The following is a 12,459-nucleotide window of genomic DNA, read 5'->3' as shown; positions in this document are numbered from 1 at the left end:
ATGAACTTCCCCATAAACAAAAAGGACAGAGGAGAAAGGCAGGAAGAGGGGGAAGTAGAATAAATGACAGTGATGAGTTTGAGTCCCTCGTTCACCAGTTTCTCTCCAAAGCAATGAGCTGGGGCTTTCAACCAGAGGTGAACAAGGACAACACAGCCCGATACTGCGAGAGCACGGCCTTTGATGGAGATAAAGGTCCCGTGGATGAGATCAGAGGAAACCGCAGTTTGTATGTGTGTGCATTTTCACATGTGCGTGTGTGTGATTGCGCAGTGTGTGGGAGTTTGCACAAGTGTGTGTGTTTGTGTGTGTGCGCATGCGTGTGTGTAGAGCTCAGGGACAAGACCAATGTATGAGGATCATTATGGTAGTCATTAGTGTGTGCAGTATAATGACTAGTGAAGGGGGGTTGTTCTGAGAAAGGACAGAACAGAAGACAGTCACTGTGGGAAGTCCGGGGATATGTTAGAATTGACTACCTGTTGTATCTGGGTGGAATGGGTCAGGTTTATTACCTGCATGGCTGGCATCATTTGAGGAGAGGACTCCTCTGTCTCTGTCACACTGTCCTTTTTAACCTCCACAAGGGTCACACACGCACACGCACACACACAACCAAACTGCATACATACAGTACTGGATTGTACTGTGCACAACCTCTATCAAATGACATTCACACCAATTATATCCACTATACATTCAGGCGAACACACATTCACACAGCCTTACCTAAATTGTATGCATGCAAACATGCATCCATACTAGTGCATGTACAGTACCTTAAAATTATAAGTATTCACCTACCTACCTTTTAATTTAGTTGTCTAAATGCACAGTTGCTGACAAATCACGCGCGCACACATGCATGCTTTCTCTCTCTCTCTTTTGCTCTCTGTCACTAACGCGCGCACACAAACACACGCCCTTCTTTCCTCTGTTGTTCCTCCTTGGCAGACCTACCTTCAAGCTCATTTGTTTGTCTATTAATGTAGCCCTCTGGAAACAGCAAATGGATCTGAAGTGGATGCTGGGGAGAGGGCGAGTGTGTGCATCTGTGTTTCTCTAGTGTGTGTGTGCCACTGTGTGTGTGTGTTTCTGCCACTGTGTGTGTGTGTGTGCCACTGTGTGTGTGCCACTGTGTGTGTGCCACTGTGTGTGTGCCACTGTGTGTGTGTGTGTGTGTGCCACTGTGTGTGTGTGTGTGTGTGCCACTGTGTGTGTGTGTGTGTGTGTGTGCCACTGTGTGTGTGTGTGCCATGTTCTTTCTGCTCTCCACTAACACATGGTCCTATGTTGTTGACCAAGGCTTATACGATAGACAGTTGATTACCTTGCTCATTCAGGTTGATTTGCTTACGTCTAATTTTCCCTCGTCCTCCCTTTCATCCTTTTATTCCTCTTTTGCTGATTTGCCTAATGCTCTTCCCCCTCCCTCCCTCCCTCCCTCCCTCCCTCCCTCCCTCCCTCCCTCCCTCCTACTTTTTCTTTGATGCATAACCACTGTAATCAGGCTTCTGTTCTCCTCCTCTCTCTCCCTCTTTCTCCCCCTTCCTTCCCTCCCTCTCTCCTGTCTGTGTGTATGAGTGACAGTCAGTTCTCCTGTGTTCGTAGCAGACCCCCCCCCAGAGCCACACAACTAATTACACTGCCCTAATGAGTAGAGTGCAGGACAGGCAGCCAGCCAGCAGGTCATCCCTGGTGTGTGTGTGTGTGTGTGTGATTTGATTTGATTTATTTGTATTATAGTGGCATCCATCTTCATGCCCAGCCCACATGGGCCTATAAGACAATGAGTATGTTTCCATCACACTAATCATTTGATATTAAACTGATTATGGCAGTAGGCTGAGTATGGTAAGTCATTTAAACACTTTACTCTGCTACACTTGAAAGGTAAAAAAATAAATCAAAGAAAGCATACACTGATTAAAACACCTTGTTGTCTGAGCTAGCTTTCAAATGATTAGGACATGTCAACAGCTTAATCAGCGTTCCAGCTGTGTATTTGACCTGCGCCTGTGCCGGCAACGGTAGCGCAAGCCTCGCTCTTATGTGCGAATGACGAGAGTTAAAATATGTCGGAAGTTTACATACACTTAGGTTGGAGTCATTAAAACTCGTTTTTCAACCACTCCACAATTTCTTGTTAACAAACTATAGTTTTGGAAAGTCGGTTAAGACCTCTACTTTGTGCATGACACAAGTTATTTTTCCAACAATTGTTTACAGACAAATTATTTCACGTATAATTCACTGTATCACAATTCCAGTGGGTCAGAAGTTTACATACACTAAGTTGACTGTGCCTTTAAACAGCTTGGAAAATTCCAGAAAATTATGTCATGGCTTTAGAAGCTTCTGATAGGCTAATTGACATAATTTGAGTCAATTGGAGGTGTACATCTGGATGTATTTCAAGGCCTACCTTTAAACTCAGTGCCTCTGCTTGACATCATGGGAAAATCAAAAGAAATCAGCCAAGACCTCAGAAAAAAAATTGTAGACCTCCACAAGTTTGGTTCATCCTTGGGAGCAATTTCCAAACGCCTGAAGGTACCAGGATCATCTGTTCAAACGATAGTACGCAAGTATAAACACCATGGGACCACGCAGCCGTTATACCACTCAGCAAGGAAGAAGCCACTGCTCCAAAACTGCCATAAAAAAGCCAGACTACGGTTTGCAACTGCACATTGAGACAAAGATCATACTTTTTGGAGAAATGTCCTCTGGTCTGATGGAAACAAAAATAGAACTGTTTGGCCATAATGACCATCGTTATGTTTGGAGGAAAAAGGGGGAGGCTTGCAAGCCAAATAACACCATCCCAACCGTGAAGCACGGGGGTGGCAGCATCATGTTGTGGGGGTGCTTTGCTGCAGGAGGGACTGTTGCACTTCACAAAATAGATGGCATCATAAGGCAGGAAAATGATGTGTATATATTGAAGCAAAATCTCAAGACATCAGTCAGGAAGTTCAAGCTTGGTCTTACATGGGTCTCCAAATGGACAATGACCCTAAGCATACTTCCAAAGTTGCAAAATGGCTTCAGGACAAAAAAGTCAAGGTATTGGAGGGGCCATCACAAAGGCCTGACCTCAATCCCATAGAAAATGTGTGGGCAGAACTGAAAAAGTGTGTGTGAGCAAGGAGGCCTACAAACCGGACTCAGTTACACCAGCTCTGTCCGGAGGAATGGACCAAAATTATTCACGATTCGTGCACATTTAAGTGTGTACGTGTGTAAATTTGTGGCCAGCCAGATCTAGTCATTAGCTCCATTCCCCTGCTCAGTGGTGTGTTGGTTAATCTATGCAGGTTCTCTGTGGGAATCCTTCCCCACTTGTCTACTAGGGTGTAATGGCAGCCTGGTGTGTGTGTGTACCCGATAAAGAGGGTGTGTGTATACAGTCTTGGAATGCTTCCCAAATGATACCACATTCCCTCTATAGTACACTACTTTTGAACAAAGTCATAGGGCTCTGGTCAAAAGTAGTGCACTATATAGGGTGCCATTTGGGACACACATTAGGTCTAAGGACAGCCTGCCCTGTGGCCTGAAGCCAATCCTGTTCGAAAGGCAAGCAGCTAAACCTAGCATCACACACCTCTCCGCTCCACCACGCTCCAGCGCCGTACTTACACAACCTGACAGGGCAGGTTTCACACGCTTGCATAAGCGCAGCTGGACCATGTAAATGGCAGTTAATTCACCTTGACCTTGTCCACTCAACAACTGTCTGTCTCAGAGAGCTTGTGAAGGGGGAGAGAGAGTGACTGTATGTTTTTGTCTTTGTGTCCCAAGGGTTAAAGATCTCAGTCACTGCGACGGATATCCATCATATGGTTTCTGGAGAGGTCGTTTTTGCGATACATTTTTGTAGATAAATAAACATCTCTGTGGGGGGGGGGGGGGGGGGGGGCTGGTTTGGAGATGACAGCTTAATACAGAGAAGCATGTCTGTTCTACAAAATAAATGCCGTAATAAATGTTTTCTCAAACATGTCATTTTTTCTGTTACGCTTTGTGTACTGAACTGACATGCATGATTGTTGCTGACACTGATGTCCAGACGAAGGGAATGAAACAGTCGATAATGTTCCACCACCGCGGCGCTCAACTAGAACTGTGGTGCGTGGCTCACTGCAACTGCTGGGAAATTCATTAAGACTCAACTTGATCACTAGGGATTTAACTTTCCAGTGCTGCTATTTTTTTGCCATGTAATGTTATGAAAACAAAACCAGACAACCTACTAGTAGAAGAGTTGACCTATTTACCTAGTTGACTTGTTGTGTGTCCTACGAGAGAGAAATAGTCTTCCCAAGGCACGTTGAAGTTGTAAGTGGGAGGAGACATGTATTCTGACAAGCAATCATTATAACAATCAGGATGTTGTGTCCAATGGGGTAAATGCAGATGGACCAACCCCATGCGTCGGCCTAAATTAATGCCACGATGCTGCATCATTTGGGGTACAGGTGATAATGCTTATGGCTAATGGCACATCTGATAATATAGCCTATCCATATCAGATGTGCTAATGGCTCACATTTTAACATAATCATTTGTACATTGGTAAAAAAAAAAAAAAAAAATGTGTTATTGGGCTAATTTCTGAAGGTGGAAATTATATTTTTTTAATGTGTCAGTATAATTAAATGTTTATTAATTTGGGAGTAGAATGTCCTTTTAAAAACTTACCGGACCCCCTAAACAATGGGATTGGAATTGGTCTAACGTGCAGGTTAATACACGTACAAAATGATCCTCTATCCCTAGAAGCATGATGGTCTTTACTTACTGAACGTACTCTAGATAAGTGATGTGGGTGTGTATGTATTACTGTGTGTGTGCCTATTTGTGTGTTTCTGTGTTCCTGTTAACATTTTTGTGTGTGAGTGAGAGTTTGTGTTTTGTCTCTGCAGCCCCCTGACCGAGACGGTGGAACTCTCTGGAGAACAGGGGCCGCTGGGGATCCACGTCGTCCCTTACTGCTCCTCACTGAGTGGACGGTGAGGAACACACACATTTACTTTCAGTCACTCACTGTAACTCACTCACTTTCTAGCACATTCTCTCCCCATACATTGAAGACTGTTTGTGTGTGTGTGTTCAAACTGTATCTATCATCCATTCTCAGGACCCTGGGCCTGCACATTAAAGGTATCGAAGCGAACAGTCGCTCCAAGAGAGAGGGCATATTCCGGGAGGATGAGTGCATCGTTCAGATTAACGGCACTGAGCTAATGGACAAGACATTTGCCCAGTACGTACCTCGGCTCTACGCTATCGCAGGATGAGTCTCAAATGTCTCCGTATTCCCTCTATAGTGCACTCCTTTTGACCAGGCCCGTAAATCCCTGGTCAAAAGTAGTGCACTATGTAGGGAATAGGTTGCCATTTGAGACTCATCCTTGTATCATTTTGGATGCAAGCCTGCTCTACACTATCCCACATCTACCATTGTGAAGCCGGTCTGTCACTCAGTTTCCCTTTTCTTAGGAGCCCTTAATCCCTGCTCTTACAAATCCTCCGTATTTCTGGATTTATCTCACACCACATCTCCACAGCAACAAAAGAGTGTGAGAGAGAAAACGAAAGCGAGAAACACTCATTCTCTCGCTTCACTGTTGTCGGGAATAGGTTAATTTAGTACTATCGCAACATTGGTTAGACTTCAAAAGGAGTGGGACAGTAGCTGTGAGGGCTAGTGAGTGAGAAAGATAAGGGTAGATGAACAGTAAAAAGAGAGAGAATTGGGGGTGTATCAAGGAGGATTGTCTAATGCCCTAACTGAATGAAAGGCCCAGTAAAAGAGGTGGACCTTATTAGGTCTGATAATTTAGCCCAGAAGAGGCTTGACAATAGGTCTGACACTGCTAGCCTGGTCCTGGATAACCAGTTGCTACTAGTGACTACTACTATAGATTACTTGTCTAAAGACTACTTCTCTAGCGAATTTACTCTTGATGGATGGTCTAGTCTGTGACCGTTAGTCAATGCGGGTGTTGAACATAGTAAGCTTGAGTTTGTACTGGTGTTGATACCTCTGTGGTGTTGAAGCTCTGTGCTTGGTGTACTAGTAACTACTACTAGAGTGACAGTGTGATCTTCCAACACATTTCCATAAATACATAGGGGAAAACTGTACAATCAAGTCTGATATCACAGTATTCTCAACCTTCAGTCATGTCCTCCGAAGACGGACATTCATGATGTCTCTTCCTCCCACACCCACAGGTCACAGGAAGTGTTCCGTCAGGCCATGTGTTCCCCTCTGGTGCGCCTGGAGATCCTGCCGCTGGCCAACAAGCAGCGCTACGAGAAACGCCTCATCGGGCAGCTCTTCACCGACGGTCACGACTCCATCCCCAAAGCCAAGAGCCCCCTCATGATCCACCAACAAATGGACGCTAAACCAGAAGGGAAACCAGAACAGATCAATCCCAAACTGGAGCCGAGACGTCCAGACCTCCATGTCCTCCGCTCCAAGAACCCCGATCTGCCAGCCTCTCTCACCCCGCTAGGGGAGCACCAGACTAGGCACGTCCCAGAGGAGATGCCCCTCAGTGTGTCCCCAGCCCCGGTGGTCAGGGATCGGGATGGGGCCTCCCCTGCGGCGGTGGGGGGCAGCGAGAGCCCTCTGCCCCGGGGAAAGAGTCCCACGGGGCTCCCTAACCTGTCCAACCTGACCAACCAGAAGGGAGGCCGGAAGCTGAAGATTGACCTGAAGAAAGGTATGGGGAGGTACTATGGAAAAGGGGGACACTACAGCTGTGTTCAAATACCCATACTAACATACTACATACTTAATGAGTATATACCATTAGTTAATTTTTTAGTATATGGGAAATGAACAATATCGTATCAGTTGAGCGTAATAGAGCTTCACCTGTCAACCGGTAGTTGATGCTGTTGCTATGCAACCTCGTGCTAGCTTGTTAGCTTAACAAATTACTAGCTAAACATTTTATGTTTCCGGGTGTGTTCGTAAATTCGATTTGGAGTGCCGAGAGCGTTTCGCTCTCAGAGAGTTCAGAGTGCACACTGGACGCTCTGGTAGAGGAGTAGGGTTGATCAGAGCGTTCAATGGCAGTCAAGCACCCAAGCTAACTGACTAATGTTGACTAGCTACTTCCAGACACGAATGAGAGAACACCTCACTGACCATTTTACTCTTCCTAGCAGAGCTGGTTAGGCTGTTTTCATTATCCAGAGCTTTGGTGATTGTAACTGCTGCTGGCAACAATTTAATTACACTTTTTTTTGCTGACGTTTACTGACACCGGCCATATTCAACGGGTGTTGAGCTTTCGTAAATTCATCAGTTATTCTGCGCAATAGTGTTCTGGAATCGGAATAGATAGCCATTGAATCGCACGACTATACCACTTAGCTAAGAAGGATGTGAATAATCAAGTCAATAAATGTTGGTTAGTTAGATAGCAAATAGTTAATATGCTGCCTGGCAAGTTCGATGTATCAGTAGCCAACTAACGTTAAGTAACTAGCTAACATACCGGTACATACTGCTGTAATGCTATGCGGTTTGTAAGGATAGCATAGCTAACAAATTGTCATCCAACATAATGTGTAACATAACTTTTTTACTTTATTACATTTTCTGAACATTTGTCATAATTAGTTTGTATCCTCTCTCGTCGGACTTCCATTTTCTTAAAATCTGAAAAGTTATGAAGCCATGCCCATTTTCGGAAGACTTGCATTGTGGGGCGGCAGGTAGCCTAGTGGTTAGAGTTTTGGACCAGTAACCAAAAGGTTGCAGGATCGAATCCCTGAGCTGAAAAGGTAAACATCTGTCGTTCTGCCCCTGACCACGGCAGTTAACCCACTGTTCCCCAGTAGGCTGTCATTGTTAATAAGAATCTGTTCTTAACTGACTTGCTTAGTTAAATAAAAATACTACTAATAAAAAAGAAATATGGGCCCTAAAAGCATGGAAATAGTGTCCACTGCATGTATACTTCATCTGGGAACTTTTGGCATACTAACTATATCCATACTATGACTAATAGCATAGTATATACTCAATTCACGTCACAAATAGTATAGTTAGTGCTGTTGGTATGAGTATTTAAACACAGCTTATGTGTTATAGAGCACACCGAGATCATCCACCACGTTATTGGTTCACAACATTTCGATCAAAACAGATCTTCAACAGGTTTTTATTATTTTGTAAAGATTTAAGGTGTTGTAGTATTGGGTTCAATTTAGTTTTCAATCCAGTCGATTCAGTGAAATGAAATTTAAATCATGAATTGAATCATCGTAGAAAACAACGGACAAATCAGAGTTTTGAATTGAAACTGAATTCTTAGGCTGCGTTCACACAGGCAGCCCAAATCTCTTTTGTCATAATATCAGATATTTTGCCAAAAGATCAGAATTGGGCTGCCTGTGTAAACCCAGACTTAGAGATTATGTGGTTGTGCTCTTCCATGGTTAAAGCAGCACTCAGCTGTAGAAACAATAACAATTTGATCCCCGCCCCTGTTTCGGTAAAAAACTGAGGCATGGGGCTGGAGAAATGTAACCACTCTCAAATCGATAGTTTAGGTAGTTTTAACCATGTTTTGAGGCTATATAGAGTTTATTTTTGATTTTTTACATTTATTTTGTTTACGAACATTTGAGTACATAGGCAAGTGAGTTAAGAACAAATTCTTATTTACATTGACGGCCGACACCGGCCAAACTCGGACAACGCTGGGGCAATTGTGCACCGCCCTGTGGGAATCCCAATCATGGTCAGTTGTGATACAGCCTGGATTCGAACCAGGGTCTGTAGTGACACCTCTAGCACTGAGATGCAGTGCCTTAGACCGCAGTGCAACTCGGGAGCAGACAAGCTTATATTTTGTGATCTGATGAGGTACGACAGTTGAACTAAGCTCATGAGGCATTTATAAATTATGTTCTTCAAGAATCAATGGGTACATAGCAGTAATTTATAAGTCCAAAAATGGATGTAGCAACTAATGATTACCCCTTTAAAGACTTCTCTCCCAGCGTGAGTGACTGCAAGGAGGTTTAGAAGCATTAATGGAAGGTAGGCAGAAGCTTAGCTCCCAGATGAGATTTGATCACTCGCTATCTTTTAGTATGCCTCTTTTGGCGTTTCTCCACCGCTCACCATGGTGGCAGTTTTCACTCATTGCTTGGAGGCACGTACACACACAGGCATGCACGCGCAGACACAAATAGATACACATGTGAGCTTGGACACACACACACTCTTGAAATCACAGTGTCCACAGGGAGAGGAGCCATGGGGAGGGAATGATATCTCAGGATACCTCTCTCTCCCTCGCCTCTCCTTCTTTCTATCCCTTCACCTTCCTCCATCAGGCAGTGTGAGGCCTGCTCACATGTGAAATTGAAGGCAGCCCTCCTCTTAATCCACATAAGAAAACAGTTGTCTCTGGCTTTGAGGCTGAGGTCGTGTCCCGAATAGCACCCTATTCTATTTGTAGTGCTACACTTTTGACCAGGGCCCCATTTGCACTTTAAAGGGAATAGGGTGCCAGCAGAGTGGGCTCCACAGCAGACTGGTGGAAGTTGATCACCAGTTTACTCAGGAGGAACCCACTAAGCCCCACACAGAATGCAGGGTGAGTGGAGAGATGTCGCCCTCCATTTATTGGCACACAAAGTGACCTTATTGCGACATGATGGGATGATGTGGGGTCATGATGATGGGGACAGGTCTGTCCGTATTGAAGAAAGGCTCTGCTTTTTTGACTCCACAATGCAAGTCCTGCAGCCTGTAGTTTTATCTTATCTTGATTATTGTCCAGTCATATGATCAAGTGCTACAAAGAAAGACCTAAGCTGTGTTCGACTACCCATACATAATGAGTATATACTATATATAATATTAGTTCATTTTAGTATACTGTAAACGAACAGTAACCTTTCAGTTGCGCGCACTTGCTCTTCACCTGTCTAGCGGAAGTTGGTGCTCTTGCTAGCTAGTTAGCATAACAAATGACAAGTTAAGACATTTTACGAATTTGGATGTGTTCTTAAATTCAATCTGGATTGCTAGAGTGCACTCGTAAATTCAGAGCGTTTCGCACTCGGAGCGCACACTGGATGCACAGGCCGAGGAGTAGGGTTGATTGGAGCTTTCTGGCTTTATAACGGCAGTGAAGCACCCATGCTGCTGTTGGCTAGCTAGCTAGCTACTTCCAGACACTGACCATTTTACTCTTCCGAACAGAGCTGGTTAGAGACAGTGTTCATGTTATCCAGAGCGTTGGTGACTGTAACTGTGCTGCTGGAAACGATGTAACTATGGGGTTTTTTGCCGACGTTTACTGACACCAGCCATATTCAACCGGTGTTGAGCGCTCCTAAATTCATTATTCTGCGCTCTGGCACACTCAGACGAGAGTACTCTGAAATTGGAGTACATAGCCAGGGCGAATCTACGAATGCACCCGAATGTCCATTGAGTCCCTGGTTCGCGCCCGGGTATGGGCGAGGGGACGGTCTAGTTATACTGTTACATTGATGCTGTTGACCCGGATCACTGGTTGCTGCGGAAAAGGATGAGGTCAAAAGTGGGGTGAGTGTAACGGATGTGAAACGCTAGCTTAGGTAGCGGTGGTGCGCGCTAAATAGCGTTTCAATCGGTGACGTCACTTGCTCTAAGACCTTGCTCTGCAAGGGCCGCGGCCTTTGTGGAGTGATGGGTAACGATGCTTCGTGGGTGACTGTTGTTAATGTGTCCCTGGTTCGCGCCCGGGTATGGGCGAGGGGACGGTTTAAAGTTATACTGTTACACATGGTCTACACACAGCACTGACACACACACACGTACCCCACCAGACATGCCACCAGGGGTCTTTTCACAGTCCCCAGGTCCAGAACAAATTCAAGGAAACATACAGTATTATACAGAGCCATGATTCCATGGAACTCCCATCCTTCTCATATAGCGCAAGTAGCACAGCAAACCTGTTTTTTTGTGTGTTTTTTTTAACGAATAAAGCAACACCTCACGGCACAACACCCCTCCCCATGTCACCTACTTGTGTGTATGTACTGACATATGTGTAACTGATAGATGTGCACACACTACATGTGAATGTTTTTAAACGTATGTAAATTGTGAAGTATTTTGAGTGCAGTCTCTTTTTCATTATGTCGGACCCCAGTAAGACCCCAATGGGGATACTAGTCAATCAACTCAAGGATGGGAAAGATAGTATAGCAAAGACGATCAGGATATCTGATCAAATCCCTCTGTCCCCCACTATCTCTCTCTCTTGTTTTTTCATCTCTTTTACTCTCTTCTTCATTCTCTCTTTCTTTCCCTCTCTCTCTGTCCCTCTATCGTTCCTTAAAAAAAATATATATATATATATATATTTCACTCCCTGTTTCTCTCTCCCCTCCCACCCTCCCCTCTCTTTGCTCTCCAGGTACCGAGGGGCTAGGTTTCACCGTGGTGACCCGGGACTCGACGGTCCATGGCCCGGGGCCCATCCTAATCAAGAACATCCTCCCCCGGGGCGCCGCCATCAAAGATGGCCGCCTGCAGCCCGGCGACCGCATCCTGGAGGTGAAACAGTCATTTGACCTCTGACCTTTGAATTCCTTAAAAGTGCGTCCTTCCTTCCTGCCATCCTTGAAGTAATGACTGATTCGGCACGATTCGATAGGTGAACTCAAGTGTTCCACCACACGGCATTCACCTGTCCATTCATTTCTAATCATCAGTGATTGCTTCATGGAATGGAGGAAGGAAGCACCTTTTCAAGTATTCAAACAGTGCTGTCTGTGGCTGATAAATGAGTTGTATTTTTGTTCCCGGGAGGTGGTCATTTTAAACCTTTTAAATATCTCGGTGGAAGTAAGTATTCTATGTATTCATAAGCACTGTGAAGCACATTGTGTATATACTACATATTTGAACCCTTTCCTGTGATGTGTGTGTGTGTGTGCGTGTAGGTGAACAGTGTAGACATGACTGATCGAACTCAGGAGGAGCTGGTGGCCATGCTGCGCAGCACCAAGCAGGGGGAGTGTGTCTCTGTGGTGGTGGTCAGACAAGAGGATCTCTTCCTACCCAGAGAGCTGGTGAGAACACACACCTTGTATCTCTCCTAGCCACCTCCAATTGCTCTGGACTCTGCATGATCTTTGATGCAGATAGGTTACCAGGAATTTTCACCTTTCCCCTCTTTGTCTTAAAAATGTTGTTACCCCTCAAAATGCCTTTCTCTTTCTATTACTATTGAAGGGCGTTCAACCTCTTTGGAACTTCCCTTTTGCCCCCTGCATGCATGCCCTCACCTCCAAACAAGCACAGACACCCACACACACACACACCCATTGAGGCCCGGCACACGTACCCAGCGCCCCATTCCTCTTCCTGCCCTTATCTGGGTTTGTTGACTCAGAGGCTGACAGGAAGTCACA

General features: G+C 45.0%; 1 protein-coding gene across 1 annotated transcript in view; it reads left to right on the top strand.

Annotated features, from left to right (window-relative positions):
* The window catches only part of pard3ba (par-3 family cell polarity regulator beta a), a 170,336-nt gene that overhangs the window by 63,819 nt on the left and 94,058 nt on the right, over window positions 1-12,459 (top strand). The window contains exons 6-10 of the mRNA XM_029668294.2: window positions 4,932-5,018; window positions 5,147-5,272; window positions 6,247-6,743; window positions 11,460-11,599; window positions 11,989-12,117. Coding sequence (XP_029524154.2) covers window positions 4,932-5,018; window positions 5,147-5,272; window positions 6,247-6,743; window positions 11,460-11,599; window positions 11,989-12,117 — 979 coding nt within the window. The remainder of the gene's footprint in view (window positions 1-4,931; window positions 5,019-5,146; window positions 5,273-6,246; window positions 6,744-11,459; window positions 11,600-11,988; window positions 12,118-12,459) is intronic.

This window comes from Oncorhynchus nerka, linkage group LG2 (assembly GCF_034236695.1).
Source record: "Oncorhynchus nerka isolate Pitt River linkage group LG2, Oner_Uvic_2.0, whole genome shotgun sequence".
NCBI lineage: Eukaryota > Metazoa > Chordata > Actinopteri > Salmoniformes > Salmonidae > Oncorhynchus > Oncorhynchus nerka.
This window is presented reverse-complemented; position numbering and strand designations above follow the sequence as displayed.